Source organism: Lissotriton vulgaris, chromosome 7, assembly GCF_964263255.1.
Source record: "Lissotriton vulgaris chromosome 7, aLisVul1.2, whole genome shotgun sequence".
Taxonomy (NCBI): domain Eukaryota; kingdom Metazoa; phylum Chordata; class Amphibia; order Caudata; family Salamandridae; genus Lissotriton; species Lissotriton vulgaris.
The window spans coordinates 1,384,453,378-1,384,474,210 of NC_141695.1; the positions used below are offsets into that span (position 1 = coordinate 1,384,453,378).

At 43.9% G+C, this 20,833-nt stretch overlaps 1 protein-coding gene across 2 annotated transcripts in view; it reads left to right on the top strand.

Annotated features, from left to right (window-relative positions):
- Positions 1 to 20,833, top strand: part of TMEM219 (transmembrane protein 219) — a 557,800-nt gene that overhangs the window by 238,667 nt on the left and 298,300 nt on the right. For both annotated transcript variants that reach the window (XM_086932107.1, XM_086932108.1), the window contains one exon: positions 18,897 to 19,041. In XM_086932107.1, the coding sequence (XP_086788233.1) occupies positions 18,897 to 19,041 (145 nt within the window). The remainder of the gene's footprint in view (positions 1 to 18,896; positions 19,042 to 20,833) is intronic.

The window sequence follows — 20,833 nt, forward strand, 5'->3', positions numbered from 1 at the left end:
CCATTTATCTTTGTTGATGCCACCACACTCAATGGAACAGACCCATTCAAACTCCTCTTCTTCTTCTTGGTCAATGCAAGCATCATCTTGAGTAACCAATCTTGACAAAGCATCAGCTGTGTAATTACGTACACCAGGTAAATATTCCACATTAAAATTATACCCTTGTAGATCTACAACCCATCTTGAGATCCTGCTCGAAATGGCATCTGTTCCTTTCTTATTGAAAACTTCAACCAAGGGTTTGTGATCAGTACGAACCACACATTTGATACCCCACAAGAAATTCTTTAACTTTTTCATGGCCTAATGTACGGCCAACGCCTCCTTTTCTATCACTGAATAGCGAGATTCAGCTCCTCTAAGACTTCTAGACAGGAAAAGAATGACCTAAGTTTTACCCTCACTCTCTTGATGTAGCACAGCACCCAATCCTCTCATACTTGCATCAGTAACTAAAACTGATTTGGCTGCAGGATCAAAGCTCCGTAATCTAGGTGTCTCTTTCAAATACTCTTTAATCTTGACAAACTCTGCCTCACATTCTTTGCTCCATATAAACTCTACCCCTTTAGAAAGAAGGGTACGCATATGGACACACTTTTCAGCAAAAATTTTAACAAACTTGCTATAATATTCAGCCATCCCCAAGAATTTCATGAGGTCCTCTTTGTTCTTAGGTGATGCTAGATTTTCTATAGATCTAACTAAATCACTCTTAGGTTCAATCTCCTTACCAGAAATTGTGTGTCCCAGATAATAAATCAAAGATTTCTTGAATTTGCACTTATCTATCCTTACAGTGAGATTGTGTAAGCTAAACGACTCCAAAACCTCCTTGAGCCAAAAATTTAGGATGATTTTGGAGGGAGAAGGCATTCTGCAAGTGTAATTGTGTTAATCATAATTTCTTTATTTCTCTTAGACATTTAAGGAGAAGGTATTAACAAGATTGTAGAAACTTCCTCTATTAATTTCATTTTACATTTCTCTTATTTAACTTATAACAAATTTCATTTTAAACTGTATTCTTTCCTAACGTATTTGATATGCAGAACGTTGCTACTCCAACTTTCTTTCTTTCTAATCCTGGTGATCCACCTATAAGGTGGCAAAAATAGAAGAAAATATTCGAGAGGTATGCCAAAGTACGTGGAACTAATTTGAGTGCCGAAAGAAGAACTGCCTTACTTCTCTTGAGTACGTCTACCAAAATGATAGTGCTCTAGAATAGTGCTAACCTTTAGTAAAAAGTGGCGATCTGATTTGCGTATGCAAATTTCCTATTCAGTTAAGGAGGAGACATCAATCTCAGATAAGTGGTCGAATACCTCTTGACCCTCTGAACCTAGACAGTGGAGAAGTAAGGCAGTTCTTCTTTCGGCACTCAAATTAGTTCCACGTACTTTGGCATGCCTCTCGAATATTTTCTTCTATTTTTGCCACCTTATAGGTGGATCACCAGGATTAGAAAGAAAGAAAGGTGGAGTAGCAACGTTCTTCATATCAAATATGTTAGGAAAGAATACAGTTTAAAATGAAATTTGTTATAAGTTAAATAAGAGAAATGTAAAATGAAATTAATAGAGGAAGTTTCTACAATCTTGTTAATAACTTCTCCTTAAATGTCTAAGAGAAATAAAGAAATTATGATTAACACAATTACACTTGCAGAATGCCTTCTCCATCCTAAATTACATTGTAAAGCAATAAGTTATCACTGTAAAAGAATATGTAAATATGAAGTTGATAAACAAACTATGTTGTATGTCAAAGTACAAATGTTGTTTTTCACATAGAAAGTTATTATAGGGTAAAGTTAGAGAAAGTAAGATCCTCGTTTTGAAATGTTAACAAATGTCACCTAGAGGGAATAAAACAGTTAACAATAAAGACCTTGGAAGTATGTATAAATTTAAAAAATGATCCAATGAGTATAATAAAAATCTACTAGATGGCGCTGTAGCATAAAATAACAGTTCCGTCGTATAAATAAAAAGTTACAGTACCTTTGTTCTGTTCTAAATTAAAGGAATTGTGAAAACCATACAACAAAAAATTAATTTGGGAGATAAATATGCCTAATTGCTGCGATGTAATGGCGGAGTCCAATGAAATACCAAAATTCGCCGAGTCCGATCACCAGAGATAGATTAAAATGGCTGTCACGTATTATGTTGTGACGCGATGACATCAAGAAAACTACGGAGCCCTATACTGTCCACAATTTCAAACTCTAGTTCCACAAAGTGCAGTATTTTAGTCAGACTTCCAGCTTGGTGACAGCGACATTAACCATTTCACACAGAACGGGAAGACGCCGTTGTTCAGCTGTACGCGCAGTGAGTATTTTTTAAAGATGACCAGATTTGAATAATAGCAAATGGCTTTTGCAAATTGTGTGTGTTGATAAAAAATAAACTCTTTGGGTGACAGTTTGATTAGAGCAGGCTCGGGAGTAGAGATATGCAGCAATAATGTAGATAAACATGGAATATAACCAGAAACAAATATAAAGAATAGATTGACGATTTTTAGTCAACTTTTCTCAACGTTCTCCTCGAAAAACAGCCAACAGTATAGTTATTTTCTTCAATATTATCTTCAATAAAAATCCAACTTTAAGATTTCAATTTTTCCTTTCCTTTTAAATTTGCCATGGAATGGTAAACAACACAAAAATGTAGATAAAATAAACATCTAAAGTTTTTTTGTAAGTTGTATGCTTTACTAGAAGTCAAAACAAATTAAAAATCGTGAATCCTTACTTTGTGAGCCCAAAATTATTCATATTTACCAGGATTCAAATAAAGGTAAATAAGCTCCCAACAAAGTTTCCAGGATCACTGAAGCCCACATCGATTTTCTCCCAACCCTTTAATGAATAAAATTAAGTCCAAGGGCGCGAAATGTGGCGAAAGCTTTTGGTTTGAGAAGTAGTGACTTTAGATATAATAAAAAGCACTTACAAAGAAATCCAGTAAGGTATGATTTACCAGATGTTGAGATCTTGTCTTAATCTTGAAAATACCTCTGAAAATAAAGTAAAGTTTCTTTCAATCAGTAAAGGGACATCCCACCCTCGTCGCCAGTGTAAAATTGAATTAAATTCAAATTGCTGGAGCAGATTAGGTAGATATGAAGTAGATTTATTGTAGAGGAAGATATATATATATATATATATATACATAGTATCAATAATACTACAGTTTGCTTAAAGAAACCTGGCAAAGTCAAAAAGGTGAAAGCCAGTTTTTTGAGCTGTGGAGGTCTTGAACAATGCTGTTGAAGTCCGAAGTGGTAAGGTGTGCAATATGCATAGGATTGCTTTGACTTCTAAGTTACTTGGAGCAGATGATTCCATGCAGAACGTTCCAAGTGATTTCAATTGGTTGGGCATTGATTCTTCCAGTGATGGTAAGGATCGTGTCTGTGAGCAAACTGTAATTGAGGAAGTTGCAGAAGGTAGTGTGAATGTGGAAGGTGCTTGGTGTAGTGTGTCTACACAACCTAGTAGTGGCATGAGTCAGACAAATGGAAGTCTTGACGTAACAACGCCGGAGTAGATTATTGTTCCGGAAAAGAGTGGTGGAAATGTTGTGGGAAGTACCAGGAAACTTCCTAAATGGATAGAAGATTATGTATGAGATGGTGTGAGAGCCTGGGAAAATAAATAGTTCCGGAGTGTCATATTTCTATGTTGTATTATTAGTATGCATTGTATTCATGTTAACCTTTCCTCCTTTATTAAGGTTTATGTAGGATAGTTCTGTATGTATTATTTTAGGTTTTGTTAGGAGAATGGGGGTGTGTTGTGTTCTTGTATTTATGTGTTACTTGGCAACACAGGGAATTCTATGTTGGAACCTAGGGCACGAGTGGTGTCACTAGGAGGGTACAAGGCAGAGAGGCTGGACGTGTTACCGAAGGTTAAGTACATGACTTCACTTACAATCGTTTGCTTCTACTTAACATACACTCTCACCTCATTGGCTGTAGTTATGTTCTTTTCCATTGAGTGGATGTGCTAATAAAGAGGACTTTTCTGAGGTCTCACAGGCAGGGAGTGTCTTACACTGCTATTGTAAAATTACAGAAGGACTCCCTCTTTAATGCCGGGGAATGATTGAAGCTTGTGCATCTACGAAAGATAGCAATCCCGAATATTGCTTGTATTTTACTAAAATGCCTACCATTTTATTCATCAGGGAGATAGGTGTGTATATACGATAGCTGTAGCACTTGATCTTTGCATGATGGCTTACTAATGAGGGTATTCACATCTAGTGTAGTGCAGGCGTAAGTATCAGTCTAGCAATGAGATTATTCATCAGCACTGCAGTTGTTGGTTTTGAAGACTGTGACACAGTGGAAAGGTAAGCAACCTTTTTAGTCCTGTTCACCACTCCCTGGAGTACAAAGGTCAGTGAAGAATTAGTTGAAGAAAGTCAAATTTCCATCTTTCCCTCTGACATACTCAGGAGAGCGGCTAGCTATCTCTTCTGAAAAAACTCAGCGCCTGTTTAGATATCAGTTTAGTCTCCAATATAAGGCTGGCTTTGTCACCTTCTGCATGATATTTGGCGCTGGGGGAGGATTCAGTAAGTTAAGTGCTTTATCTCACTTGAGAGTTCTAATTTTCTCTCGAAATACCAGAACTTTGTGCAAAGCTCTCTACAAGAGTGTTGCTTTCTCCTTAACTTCCACCTCTGTCAGCTCCTGCTTTAGGGACTTTGCTCTGCCTCTCTAAGACTTTTCACCATAACCGCCTTAGTTATAAATTCTCATTTCATCACTGCCTTCAAGGCATTCCAGTGCACTACCTGGCTTATTGCATTACCTGCACTGTGTGCTAGATGTTTATTAGTACTAGAGATGATATTCCTGCAGACTATTGTGTCTTTAAGCAAAGCTTTGTTGAATCTCCATTGAACACCAGGTTGCAATATCATCACGTTCAGTCACTGTAGGGTGCCTGTAATATGCTATGATCCGATAATGTCAAAAACTCTGTTAGACTTCATCTAAATGTAATTTGTGTTTGTTTACCAAGGGACGGTCTTCTCTTTTTTTAAAAGGGATGTATAGCGAAAGTATTCCATCTTAATGGGGTGTTGCAGATGCCCTAAATCTTTAAATCCTATATCTTCCAACACCTGTTTGCTCTCATTTGATCTCGCCGCAGAACCTCTTCTAAACACTATCTCTGCTGACCTTCTTCAGCTGCTGCAATGCTTCCATTTGGCTCTCTTTCATGTATTCTCGATTTCTGGATTCATGCCCCTCCTCATGTCCTTTTAGTTTTGTCTGGTGATGGTAGTTCGGGTGCAGTTTTAAAGGACACTCAAAAATAAGTAATACTTTATTTTTATGCCTTGATTCAGGGGTAGAATAAAGAACATGCCTGCTGAGTAATGTCTCTGATTCAAAGGAAAATCTCCTACTGCTCTAAGATGAGATAAACATGGGGCAATGGCTTACCAGATCTGAGATGTGTTTTGTACTGAATAAGAAATGATAGCCTGGGGGTGTGGCTATGCGGCGTAGCAAGATGGCCAGGAGGTACGGTCGCTCCGTTTCACCCTCCCTGAAAGCATCAATCCGGCACATATAGCTGCTCCCCGAGGTGGGAATTGGCAGTCGGGTGAGCTGCTGATTGCAACAAGTCCAAACTCGGACCAAGCGGGTCCCGAGAGCCAAAGATAACGACGTGACTAGCGGCGGCCTTCTCCAGTGTGGAACCCGGGACCTGGAGTGGCGGGTGCGCCCGGCAGTGTACGAGCATAAGTCGGCGAGAACCTGTCGCGGTCCCACTCGAAAGAGTTGGTGCTCTTGTGGACAATACTGAGCGGCCGAAAGTAGGATCACCGTTGAGTGAGGCTGTGCCCGACGGTGCCGTGTCATCAACGGAACTCAGAGGAGCAGCAAAAGCACTGGAATTTTGCGAGTGAGGCGGCGATGGTGAGGGGGTGAAGACCGCTGCAGTGGGAAGGCCACATCTTGATAAAGGCCCCCTGGAGGCTGTTGGTGCCCTCAGGCCGATTGAACCCAGAGGAGGGGTCCAATATCACGCAGTAAGGGATTTGAGGAGCACGCCCCACAAATGATAGAAGGAAGTGATCCTGGTACACGAAGGAGAGGCGGCTGGTGTGCACGTAACTCAGGCTACGAACGGGGGGAAGAAGGACTGACTTGGGCGACAGGTGGTTCCACGTTAACCCCCCCCCCCCACTCCCGCTAGACTTACCAAACTCCGGCGGGAGCGGGCCTCCCTTCTCTCCCAGTCACCTAGCAGGCTTACTGAGTGCTAATACTCCAGCGGAACTCGCCAAACTTGCAAGCAGCACCACGGTCTATAGGGGCGGTCGATACCGAGGAACCTGTGATTTAGAGCGCGCACGTTGGAGACTGCCCGACAGTACAGGTACCTCTCCCTGAAGATCCAATTGAGCTCTGGCTAGATCATAATCCACGAGGTCGGCCCACAAGTGGGAAGTGAGATGTCAGTGTTGAGGGCATCACAGGAGAGGGTTTCACGGCCTGAAGCGAAGCGGAGGCAAATTTAATCTCAAGTACCACTATACTCTCCCTGGACAAAACATAGTGGTGCCCCCCCCCATCAAAGTGGAGATTGGCCTGTGTCAAAAAAACGCTGTTACCAGCCGTGTGGCGTCGGTCCTGCAGTGAAATCGAACTAGATCGCCATGTCGGGTGCAGGAGGCACTAAGGTCGTCCAACGCAACAAACTGGACCGCTATACCTGCCCAAAGGCGGCTTTATCTGAGCAGCAGCAACTTAAAGAAAAGTAGACGGGGGAGGCAGATGGTGAGGTCCTGGAACTGACATTAAAAGCCGTCATGGAAGCCATCACCGGGGTGCGAGCATCCATGCAACAACGGATGGACACAATCTCCTCCGAAGTAATGCTCATCAGAGCGGACCTCGCAACAAACAGAGAAAAGGTCAAGCAATTGGAAATTACCACAACAAGTCTAGTGAGCGATACCACCCAGCTGCAAAATGAAGTCCAGGAACTACAAGCATTCCGAAATTCACAGAAAACAAGCTTGACGACTAAGGGTGCACGAGGCGCAACAACATGCGCACTTTAGGGGTATCGGAAAAAGCAGAAGTGCAAGCTATGGACCTCTTTGTGGAAAATATAATCACTGCCCACTTACAACCAAAAGGCCTATCGAACCTCTTTGTTATCAAAAGAGCCGTCAGGGTTCCAGGGGCCGTCCAAAGCCTGCCCCCCGCCCCCCGACGTCCGATACTGGCCAGGCTCTTGAACTACAGAGACAGAGACATTATCCTACAAATGGCCAGAGTAACACGACCAGTTAGGTACGAGAACTCGGAAATCACCTCTTTCCGGATTTCACACAGACAGTGCAACGACAGATCGAACATTTCTGGCAACCAAAAAGAGACTTAGAGAAAAAGTCCTGAAATACGCGATGCTGTTCCCGGCCTGGCTCCGAGTGGCAGCCGAGGGAAAAAAATGATTTTTTGACTTCCCTGAACTGCAGCTGATTGGCTGAACGGCTGGAGAGACGCAGCGGAGCACAACTCCCGCTGACACTGAGCCTGACGAAGCAGAACAATTGCAACTGGAGTTGGAAGTGATGACCGAGGCGACACTCACTTGCCATTGAACATTGCCTCCCTGATGCTGGAACAGGTAGAACACCATTGGGGCGGTCGTAAATTTGAGGGCCCCGGACTAGTAAATTGTAATGAAACTGCGGCCTAACCCTACCGGGGGAACTTACTGGACCATATAATTGGAAAGGGGAGCAGGTGCGGAACACCATATTCTCCCCCAGTTTTCTTCTTTTAGTTTATTCATTGGGCGACAGGGACTCTGCATTAAGTGAGTAATGGGCAGTTTCGAGCCAAGAGTGCAGGGAAGCAGGGAGTGGGGGAGTTGGGTGGGGCTGTTGAATTGTTGTTTGTTTGCTTTGAATCGACAAGGTGACAAAGATTAATCATGACGCTTGACTGAGAACACATGGGTCCTGATGAGTCACAATGGGACAAGAGTATTACATTGATGAGCTGGAATGTAAATGGTCTGGGGACAAAGTTAAAAGTTCGAGTTCAAATAACTTTATTCGATTGTAAACATTACAATCATAAAAGTACATATCATCAACAAACAATTAAAAACAGTCCGGATAATTCATTTGACAAGTAAGGGATCCAATACACAGTATAAGGTAAAAAAGAGAAAGCAGCGGGCAACATGAGCATGAGCATTATTAAAAGTACATTAAAAACATAAATAATTTCATTATGAAAATTAAAAGTGCCTAAGGCATTAGCAGCATGATTATCCATCCATACTTTTCCTGAAGGTGATGGCTGATTTTAAAAAGTTACAGACAAATAAAGTGCAATCACAATTCAGCAATTGGAGATAGTAAAGTGCAGGTTTGATTTGTGCGAAATTCAGTTTTTTGAGGCACGGTTTAAGATATAGTTTCCGTGGTAAAGTGTAATAAGGGCAAATGAATAAAAAGTGTGCCAGATCTTGCGGAGACTTCCCGTCGCAGCCGCAAGCTGGCAACACCTCACCCCGATGAGCCCCACTTGGAACCGCCAGTAAGAGATGGAATAGGTCAAAGCGGAACCTTGTTAACAAAAAGCGATCATAGCCAGTCATGTGCCATGACAGATAAGGTTCCATTTGTGGACAGGTTTTGAGAAGTAGGTGTTTCCTAACGCTGTCCTTCTGTAGCTCAACCTCTTCTCTGTCTGAGCATCTTAGTATTAACATAGCATTTTTAACAAAGATAACATCGGGTTCCGTGATCAAGTTGGGAGCAAAAAACAAATCAGACCGGCCAATTGCCGTCAGACAGTCCTTTATATACTTCAACCACGGAACTTTAAACCTCCCATCAAGTGTTAGGGCTTCTTTTAATAAAGCTTGAGTGAGAGGTATATCTTTGTTAAGCCAACAATTCACCCAGCACAGTACCGGGTTCACTGCTATTCTGTCACTTAAATAGGGGACACCCAACTCCTCATGTACCGAAAAATTCCCAGTGCCCCTTGGTAGCCTCAGTATCTTTTTCAGAACATTATTTTCTGTGACCTCTAGGTCCTTTATCTTACAGTAGCCCCAAAGCTCGCTTCCATAGCAGGCGACAGCAACACTTTTTGACTGGTATAGTTTGAGCAGGGCGGCCGTTGGGCAATTTCCAATTTTTTTCGCAAAGCCAAGAATGGCCGCATTAACACGTGTTGTCTCGCCCTTCTTTTTGGTGACTGCGGGACCCCAGGATAATTTGTGATCTAAGAGGACTCCAAGGTATGAAAAGGTATTGGTGGTAGGGATTTTCTCCCCATTTATGCAGAAAGAGTTAGTTTTCCGTGTACCCTGTCCTATTTTCATGACGTAGGGCTTAGAATTGTTAATACTTAGGCCACGGGACTCCATGAACTTAAAGAAGGAATTTAGTAGTTTCTGAAGGCCATTTGCTGTTCTATAAATGAGTACAGCATCATCTGCATAAAGCAGCACGGGAACCCCTTTGCGCTCTACAAAGGGGTAGTCTGCTTCAGTCTTTAGAAGAAATTCCTCCAATTCGTTGATATACAAATTGAAGAGGAATGGAGCCAGGATGCACCCCTGTCGTACACCCCGATTTATTCTAAATTCACCTGTTACTTTTAGGTCTTGGGTGTAACGAACGTTGGCTCTTGTATCCGAGTGCAGATCGGCCAAAAAGTTGACAAGATTCCTCTCTACGCCCATTTTTATCAGAGTAGCCCATAGTATGCCTCTGTCCACGCAGTCAAAAGCGGACGATAAGTCCATAAATGCCATATAGACAGTTCCTTGTTTGGCCAGGGTATATTTCCTTAAAATCAAATACAGGTTCAGACACTGTGTAATTGTCGAATGACCGGGTCTGAATCCGTATTGTATAGGTGATAAAATATTGTTTTCTTTAGCCCATGTAGATAGCCTGTTTAGAATTATTCCACCTACCACTTTAGCTACTGAATTTATTAAAGATATTGGCCTGTAACATAATGGGCTACTACGATCGCCCTTTCTAAAAACAGGGACTATGGTTAAAAGATGTGTAGTATTGCAACATATTAAGCGACGACACGCCCCAGACGTGGTATTGCTCCAAGAAACACATTTGGTGGGTAACACGTGCAAGGTCCTAAATAGGTGGGGATACAAGCTGATAGCACACTCGGGCTTCACCACGGGCTCAAGGGGTTAGGGAATATTGCTGAAGAACTCCTTTCCAATGGTAGTAGCTTCAACATGGACTGACACATGGGGTAGGTACATAGGAATCATGGGACAATGGGAAGGGAAAACACTGACCCTGATGTCGGTGTATGTGCTCCTGGCCTACAAGGGCTTGCATTCAGAGGCCTGGGCTACTATCAATCCCAGACGGCCTCCTGATACTGGGAGGAAATCTTAATTCTGTGTTCTCAGGCACGCTGGATCATCACCCACCCTGAGGGCTAGGTCCCTCGAGCTGCTGGTTGCCGGACTTCTTAGAGACCCTGGGATTGATCGATGTCTGGCGGTCTTTTCACCCTGACAGTATCCAGCACACCTACCACTCAGGGGCGCATCATAGGCTGTCATGAATCAATTACATACTGATACCAGCGTCCCAAGTTGCACACGTTCAGGAAGTAAGACACTTGGGGCCAGATGTAGGTAAATCTATATTTCCGACTCTTAAATACCGACTCATACAGAATCCGTAATCAAGAATCGGAAAACGTGATGTAGCAAAAAATTCGGTAAATTTTACCGATTTGTTATCATTCGGAATATCCAATCGGTATTTACCGATTCGGAAAATACCGATTCGGTAAATCACATTCATTCCTATGGACCAACAGGCCCATAGGAATGAATGGGATTTACCGAATCTGCACATTCCGGATCGGTAAATACCGATTCGGTAAATACCGAATCGGTAAATACCGATTCGGCAGTTTTAAAATCGACAGGTGACCCTGCCAACCAATCAGGGACACCCTACACACCCCACAACCAAGGCCCAGAGCATCCAACCAATCAGAATGAAGCACCCCTCCCCAGTACCTGGGAGTGGCCACACCCATGCAGGTGCACAGCAACTGAACAAACAACTGAGCTGAGGTGAGAGGAGCTGACTATTCAGAGCCAAGCTGTTCAACAGAATGGAGTCTCAGGAAGGGCAAAATGATGGTGGAGATCGCAAAAGAAAGATCAAGTTCAGCCCGGCAGAACTGCAGGTGGTTGTAGAAGAAATTGCGAGTCACTACAACCAAATATTTGGAAAACAGTCTGCATGTTGCAGAGTCTGTAAAGAGAAACATATGGCTTGGCATACAGGGCAAAGTCAATGCCATTGGTGTGACGCACAGGGAGATCGACGACATTAAAAAACGATGGTATGACCTGCGCATCATTACAAAAAAGAAGATTGCTGCCCAAAAAAAGGATGCTGATGTGACAGGAGGTGGTAGGGGCAAAGCACCAAAACTGACTGAGATGGAGGAGCTTGTAGAATCAACCCTGGAGTCTGAATGCATCCATGGGATTGGAGACCTGGACAGTACTTCAAGAGCAACTAAGAAACAAGGTAAGATGCATGGACCCTAATCCACAACCATTACCCTGAACCCGTACCCCACTGTGTATAATCATTACACTGCAGAACAGCTCATACTTGGGGTCAGCAATGCATCATGGTAGACGTAGTCATGATTACATACATGCAATGCATACACCACAAGACTCAGCAAGGCATGCCACACACATCTCCAAACACACAATGTACACTGGGCAAAGGTGTGTAAACAATTTATTCAAGAACTACACCCAGGTGAACAACACCATTGACCCTATGTCCATATTTTTCCACAGGAGAATCCTCACGCAGTACAGCACCAGCAAGGGAGGAGAGGGCACCAGCAACTAACAGGAGAGAAAAAGAGAAACAAAGCACAGGTCATAGCGCTGTACAAGGAGGCAACAACTCAACCCAGGAAGCCTCAACACCAGAGCGAGCCTCAACACCTGTCCCGCTATCACCTCTTTTGTTTGGATCACCTGAATTGGAAAGCACACCGCTTACACCAAAACCAACATCCAGGTCGTCCATGCAGGGAAGGGCTAGTAGGCCTGATGTGCCCCCTCAGAGGATCCTGCAAACCTCAGATGAGGAGGATGAGGAAGTTGTAAACCTATCAATTGCACCTGTGGCTGACAAGTCCAGACCACAGATTTCAGCAGGCGCTGCGCGGACCAGTGTCCTTGGCAGGAGGGCACGTGAGGGTGGCGATGGGCAGGAAGGTGGGAGCGTCTTCTGTGGCCTGGAGGCCACAATTGTCAAAGTACAGCGCATGCAGGCCAAGGCACTGTTGGCCGTGCATAGGCAGGTGCGCAGCATGAACAATAAAATGTCACACATTGACAAGGGAATAGGCCACATTGCTTGTAGTCTTGAGGCAATTTCCAAGGGGCTGTCAGACATCTCTACTACATGGGTGTACTGTCTGATAAGTTGGTCAGGGACCAACTAGAGCGTTCCAGGGAGCGGCAGTATATGCGGCAGCAGTCCAAGGCACTGAACAGATTTGCTACAGCTACATCACTACTGTGCCACCGCTCAATTCACAGGACTGCTCACAGTCACAGCAACTGATCACACGCAGTCATGGACATGGACATTAATGGACAATGGCTTTTCTATATAAATCCTGATCTAGTGAATATTAAACTACACTTGTCAAACACTATACCTGTCTGTGTGTCATACATTACCTAGAAATATCGACGTGTAATCTCTGACCGTCTCAATCTTCCATCTGTTGCTGCTGCTCCTGTTGATTGGGGGTCTTCATGTTCTTGGTCATCATCAATGTCCTTGTGATGTGTCACCTCCACCTCTGTGCCTTCTTTGGTGGCAAGATTGTGCAACATGGCACAGGTCACTATAATCTTGCAACTCAGGATGGGGGTGTACTGTCGTGCTCCTCCACTCTTGTGGAGGCAGCGGGACCTGCTCTTGAGTAGTCCAAATGTGCGCTCCACCACGTTGCGAGTTGACCTGTGTGCCACATTATAACGCCTTTCGCCTCTGTTAGTTGGATTGAGGTACGGTGTGAGCGCAAAGGAACGCAGGGCATATGCACTATCGCCTAGGAGGGAATGAGAGGTCCATGAGTTACATACACATGACACATACATCTGCCATTCATATCAGGGTCTGTTACACTTATTTACCTAGCAGATATCCATCACCAAAATCTCCAGCAACAAGCCGTGTGTATATTCCGCTGTTCTGGAAAATGTAGGAGTCGTGCGTGCTCCCTGGAAATTTTGCCACTATGTCTGTGATGATATTGCCAGCATTTGCATATCACCTGCACATTGATGGAGTGCGTCGACTTACGATTTCTGTAGATGTGTTCAGTGGCTGCAGGTGGACAGAGTGGAATGTGGGTGCCATCTATGCAGCCTATCACATGCGGGAAGTGTGCCAGTTCATAGAAGTCAGTTTTAATTTTTTCAAGTTCCGCAGGTGTGTCAGGGAACTGAATGTAATGTTCCATTCTCTGCGTCATGGCATCCAGGAACTTCCTGAAAAAACAGGACAGGCAGCTCTGGGATACACCACCAACTGCAGCAATCACACTCTGGTAGCTCCCAGAGGCAAGCAGGTGTAGGCTACACAGCACCTGCACATGGGGTGGGATGGCGTGGGCCCTGGGTGTTGGATGATCCAGGTATGGGTGGAGGCCCCTAATTAAGTCCAGGATGGCTCTGGGCTGTAGCCTGTACCTCTGCAGTAGCTCAGGCTCAGTCAGTTGGAATAGGGTGATCCTCTGTCTGTAGACCTGCTCCTCCCTTAGCCAGACCCTCTCTCCTGCTGCCTGTAGCCTTTGCCGCCTCGCAATCACATAGAATGCCGCCATTCTTGCAACACTGTTGCATTTTGGGACCTTTGTTATAGCCAGCACCTGGTTACCACCTGCTTTCAGTCCATGGTAAATACCGACTCTTAAATACCGAATTTCATGGAATTCGGTATTTTTGGCCTTTCCTACATCTCGATGGGCCTTTTTTACCGTTTCTTAATTACCGATTCGGTAAATAAGGACTCGGTAAATAAGGAATCGTTAAATACTGAATCGGATTTTTACCAATTCAAATTTTCCGATTCGGTAAATTTCTGACACCTACATCTCATTTTCCAAATACAGGTCGGTAACGGCCGAAATTACAGATTTTAGGCTGTTACCGACTGGTATTTGCCTACCTACATCGGGCCCTTGGTGAGGGGCATCTCGGATCACTCCCCAATATGGGCCCAGTTTGATATTGGTCAACAGAGGGTGGGTAAAGCGACCCCCATTGACCCCTGGCACCTACGTAACCCAGAGGTCTGGAAATAGTTGCACAAAGCAATGGAGCTCTATTTCCAGGAAAACAAGGGGTTGGTACACTCCCACCAGAAAATGTGGGAAGCGTTTAAAACTGTAATAAGGGGGCAGGAACTCTCCCAGATGACCGGAGTGCGGAGGGAGAAGTTAAAAGAGGTGGTTGCAGTAGAGGATGAAATCCTCTGGCTGGAGGAAGATCTTGACGGGGAGATAATGCTAGATAGGCTTCATTTTCTGCAACTCAAGAGAGACAGTTGCAAGGCATTAGTGACAGCATGGTACGGCCTCCCTGCTCCACTCGATTCTCTTAGGGAGGCCGTACCATGCTGTCCGGATCTGGAGAATCAAATACTCTGCATCACATAGAAACGGATGGAGCATAACGCGACAATTGACAGATTTGCAATTTAAAACGCTGTTGTCAAGAGTATCCAGTTACGTGGTGCTACGTCTTTCCACATTTAAGGCTTTATCCCAGCATCGAAAAGGAAACGGTGGCTCCCTCTACTCTTCTATATAAGAATATATTTACAGTTAAAGAAATTTAAATTGCACTAAGCCGAAGCTAGTGGCACATGTTTTCACGATGAATGCTAACGTGATGAAAAGCACCTCGAATTGATTACAGAGGATGAAAATTGATTTCCCTAAAACTTAAGATCTGGAGAATCAAATACTCCGCATCACATAGAAACGGATGGAGCATAACGCGACAATTGACAGATTTGCAATTTAAAACGCGGTTGTCAACAGTATCCAGTTACGTGGTGCTACGTCGTTCCACATTTAAGGCTTTATCCCCGCATCGAAAAGGAAACGGTGGATCCCTCTACTCTTCTATATAAGAATATATTTACAGTTAAAGAAATTTAAATTGCACTAAGCCGAAGCTAGTGGCACGTGTTTTCACGATGAATGCTAACGTGATGAAAACAACCTCGAATTGATTACAGAGGATGAAAATTGATTTCCCTAAAACTCAAGAGCTTTGTCCTGATGAAGGTGCAATGATAAAACCGAAACACTGCGTCGACAACTTTAAAAAAAAAGTTTTTTAACCTGCTCTTCATGTGATTTTTAACACTGTATTTTAAGGCACTAAAAACTGTTATAGAATGTATTAGTTTTATATTGAATAAATTGTAAAAAAAATTTATAACAATAACTATCATTGTTCATTGTGTTTTTGAGTATCTTACTGAATTGTATTTGTTTGATAATGTGGTTCAGATATTGACTGGCTTGATTGCTCATTGAGAGAGATATTATCACAATCGTTTCCAAATTTATGGAGAATAGGGACTACCCCTCTTTGTTTCTCTACTGCTGTAAAAGGCCATTTCATTGACATATAAAAAACTGATCAATCACTCCAGCGACCCACTCCGAGGCATAAGAGAGAAATAGGAAAGAGACGGTATAGTCATAGACGATGAAGACTGGGTAGTGGTGATAGCGTCCCTACGGGAGGTGGCTATATCAGCAAGGCTGCAGCTTGTCCATTAAAAAAGATACTACACAAAGTATATATAACAGGACCATGTCTAGTGAAAATGGGGGCAGCGGATGACAGGACCTGTAGGAGACACTGTGGTAGTGTCATGCATATATTGTGGGAGTGCGAACACATCCAACAGTACTGCCGTAAAATACACAAGGTCATCAGTGAAGTACTCTCACTTACTATCCGCCCAGAAGCCAAGAGGTGTCTCCTGAATGTGTGGGAGCCCACAGATCTGAATAGCAAGCGCACCATATGGGTAACACTGGGTCTTATGGTAGCAAACAGAAATATCGCACAACTATTGGGGGCTGTACACACACCAATGATAGAGACCTGGAAAAGAGACATGGACTGGTGCATGTTTAGGGAAAAGACTGTATACCTATCACGGGGTTGCCCATAAAAATGGTCACCAATCTGGAAAGATTGGAATACATCCTGAGGTGATATCTGTACCCCCCCGAATATACCCACTCATGATGACCCACTGTCGCCATAAATGTTGTGGCAACTAATAAGCAAATACTCATGTACTGATCTGAATGTAACAGTAATGTACTACTTTATTGTCTGCACTGTGATGTACCTTGTGATGTCAATTCTTATTTGTTTAATAAAAAGAATTATAAAAAAAGAGATGATAGCCTGTTGATTATATGTAATTTTTGTTATTTGCCTTCAGCCTAGTTTTTTAGGTCGAGCAGACCTACATTCAATGAGTAAGCATTGAAGGTGTCTACTTTAGACCTATTGTCGCCCGTATTTAGGAACGAAGACACGAGTCGGACTCGGGCTCGCACCATCTGCCAAGGGAGCCCAGCTGAGCACTCGAGCTCTTCTGCCACTCTACCAAGAAGCGGAGCTCTCCCCATAGGCATGGGGGCCCCGCAGTCTCCCCGCTGGTCTTCACCCGGGCCCCCTCCTGGGACCCGGGACTTCATGCGGCACTTTTCTTTTCCGGGCTCACGCTCGGCAAAACGAAACTGCAGAGTGGCGCGCATGCGCAGGCAGCCCCCGCCCTCCCCCTCCTCATCGGCTGCACAGTGCCGCTCGGCTGATTCTGGCTCGTTCAGAAATCTGCAGGCTGTGCTTGTGTGTTGAGGCAGTGCCAGGTTTCCGCTTCCTGGCAGGTGGCGGTGATTCAATGTCCTTGCATGTGAAGCTTCTTGTAGGAGGGGGCGCAGAACGGAATCCGTGTCACGTGAACACAAGGGCACTTGTGCCACATTTTAAGTGCATTTAACACCGCAGTACCGTTTTGACAAGGGGAACAAATACATTCACGGAGGCCTTGCAGAGTAAAGAGAGTCAGGGGGCTTAGCATTTCTATACCCCTCAATATTGGCGCTGTTTCGCTTGGAATGTGGGATGGCATAAATTCCAATCATTTCCTATTATTTTTGGACCATTTAAAAACACTGCAAAATTTGGAAACGTCAACGATGACTACCCATTGTGAAACGTGCCGTCCTCCGTAAAACAAACCATGCACATGTTTATTAAATATTAATCAGCATTTAAAACTGCGGGTTGTCAAAACTATTGTCCAGCTGGGGACTAAAAGGAAGCCATGACATTAAAAAACACATAAGGGGCGATTTAAGCGCATAGTTCAGAGAGGTGAAAATGTATTAAGATATGAATTTGTCGTAAAGAAATCCTGAGTAGCAGTGCCACTAGATTAGGGGTAATGGAACCTCCTCAGAGGAGGGGAGGGGGTGTGGTTTCTTGGCTAAACTGCAGGCATTGGAACCTCTGTTCGAATCCCACCCATGGCACTTGATTGAAATGGGCAAATCCGTTAATGTCCATGTGCCTAAACTGTAAATGTGCGTAATGAAATTGTAAATACATGAAATGTACTTCAGTGATTCCAAGTAAACCACAGTTCTTAATGTATTAAAGAATAAGTGCTAGGGCCCATACTTTTGCTTCGAAGCCTACTGCTGGTGCTACATAATCTTGGGGTGCGAAATACTAATGCTGCCTACCTTGAAAGTCCACCTCTTGCCTCTTTTATTCTCCTCGATTCACTGTACCCCTTTATCTCCCCATTTTAGTTTTTTTTATTCCCTGCTTTCTTTTGTGCCACTGTTTTGTCATTCTCTTCTTTTTCTTTCCACCATTTGCCCTTTTCAATGTCTTGCTCTGGGTCAGAGTTGTATGAGGAAAGATTAGTGCTAGAGAGCCCCACCTGCAACCACCATCTCAAATTAAGCACTAGAAAATCCTTACTTGATGTACATGATCTTGTATCGCCTCTCAACACCCCAGTAATGCACAGAGTTCTGTTGCTTTCCAACAAAGTGCACACTATAGGAACACAAATGTATACATTGCTGTAGTGCAAAGAAGCAGGATATTTAGCCTAGAAAGAAGAAAGTTGTGGTGAAAGTCTGTGTGTGTGATAGGTGCCTAGTCTTGAACAATTGTGTTTGTTCGCAGCTAACTTGGGTATTATACGATGGAGCAGTCTGCGAAACAGGTGCTCATTGCTGACCAGGTGGAAAGGCAAGTCTTCATAACAGGCATGATGTTAATGGATGTTCGGCTTGGTATACAGCTTCAATACATCTAAGTCACATAAATACAAAACATGTTGCATTACAAATGCTATAGGTGTCACATTTGCAAAGGTTATAACTATTGGCATTGTAAATGACAAAGCTATTAATTTAGCTATTTTCAAAACCAACACATAAATTAAAAAAATTGTCATTTACAAGACCAATAGCTCAAACTTTCCTAATGCGAGACCTATTGCATTGCAAATGCTTGTTCTATTTGCTTTTATCAATAAATTTGCACTAATATTGCATTCTGTTTGTTTTTAAACTGCTCTACAATGCAATCTTTTTGTTCAAGGTTTTCCTTTATTAAGCATTTAAACTAAAACAAAAATAGGAGGTGTCTTTGTGTCGTTCTGCCAGTATATAATCAAATTAGTACATCTGTCTTCCTGCAGGTCCTGATGCAGAAGAGATGCTGAACCTCACAGCAGTACCCTGGCACCCAGAAGGCTGTAGTGGAGCAACTTATTGCTTGCTATCTGAGATCACGGACTCTTGTATCACCCTGACAGTTCCGACATCCTTGCTTCCCAGCACCAGGTGAGTTTTGCTGGTGTGGTCACTGGACTATATGCAGAGTGGCTCAATCTAGGTGTGCTTCAACCTCTACGTTGTTAGTTGGAAGCAAAAATACCGAACAGTTTTGGCATCTGATATACAAATGTGCACACAGACAGCACACGCTCACACATACATGCAGTACTTAACTTGTACATTAATGAACATACACTTAAATGACGTGGAGTAATATACACAGTGTGCAGATACAGGGATGCATATTATACAGTCAGACACTACGGAAGCACAGTAATTCATGCTGCACATTCGCACAGCAATTTACACCCAGTTCATATGTACACTTGTTCAAAAGGCAGACAATTCTTTTGTATTGCCAAGTATTTTCTCAGTACTGTGGGTATTACATGCTTTACAGTGGATTACTGTAGTACACAAATATCACACAAAGTACTGCAACGAAACACATTCATAGGAGGGATAGTTTTACTAGATCAATTTACTCTACTCCCACTTCACCAATGTAGGTCTTCTGAGGGAAGATACCTCCATGTCCATGTTTTATTGGGTGTGGCCAGTGCTTGGTGACTTACGTTCACCTGCAGCTCTATTGCTATAGCCACCTTAATGGCGTGCTGCTAACCTGCCTCCTCCAACAACCAGGGAGAATGTGTATAGGCACAAGCTGATTTGCTGAGGTAGCTGAGAAGGGACGTAAAGGCCTGAGTGGGCAGAGAGTGACCAGAGGGAATGAAGGTGCACAGTAATGGAGGATAAACAGTGACAAGGTGACCAAGAAAGCATGGCTAATAAACATGCAGGACGGAGGCAGAAGATTATTCATTTGGTTCTTCTAATGTCTGCTTATTTGCATTGCTTTGAAGAAGATGCACTGACCTTTGTTGTTAGGTAGGTAAGGTGAGATTTAGGTAAGACGAATGTCCGGAATCGATCTCGGACAATGGCTGAACTGCCTCGAGTTCCAGCCTTTTCCTTTTTAATACATTCTAACTGAAAGAGGCGATTAGTTATGAATTCCTTACCTTAGAATTACCCCCAGGCGTCAGACTGGATCTGGAGAATTTTTCTTCAGCAGTACCCCTGCGCATCAGTCGACTCTGCATTTGTCGTTGGTGTTGTGATCGCCGGAATGACTTCGCTGTATCTACTTAGAAGCCGCCCCTGCAGGCTGATGTCCGTTCTTTTTTTCCGTGCCAGCCAGCGCAGATCCAGAGAGCGGTACCTCTAGTCACTTTTTGACTGTCGTTTTTTTAGTTTTGTCAACATCTTTTTTGAGTTGTTAGACTCCAGGTGCACAGGGATGTCACATCGGCGATCCAGCTTCAAGCCTTGTGGCTCCTGCCACAAGCTGATGTCAGTGACGGACCCACATCTAGTGTTCCTCTTGTATCTGGAGTGCGACCACAACCCAAAGTCGTTCTCCGAAGTCTTTGCTGGAGTGGTCCCAAAAGCGTCTGGAGGTCCGGCAGTCAGCTCCGCGCCGCGCCGCTCGAGGTCCCGGGCTAGAGGGAGGTCGCGGGACCGGTCACGGAGCAGTCACCACCACTCCTCGTTGAAGTCTTTGTTTTCGGGTAAGTTGAAGCACAAAAAGAAGGCGAAGAAGCACTGTCGCTCTTCGCGTTCTCCCCATCCGTCAGCCGACGGGATGCTGGAGGTAGTTGTCCAGCTCTGCCCGCGGAGCCTGTTGGGTCGTTGCTGAAGCTTCCCTCCCCTTCCCGGGAGCCGAAGCAACCCCTGCCCAACTTCATAGTTTTACCAAAGCCCTCCACTCCATCTTTGGTTAGCCCAACTCCGC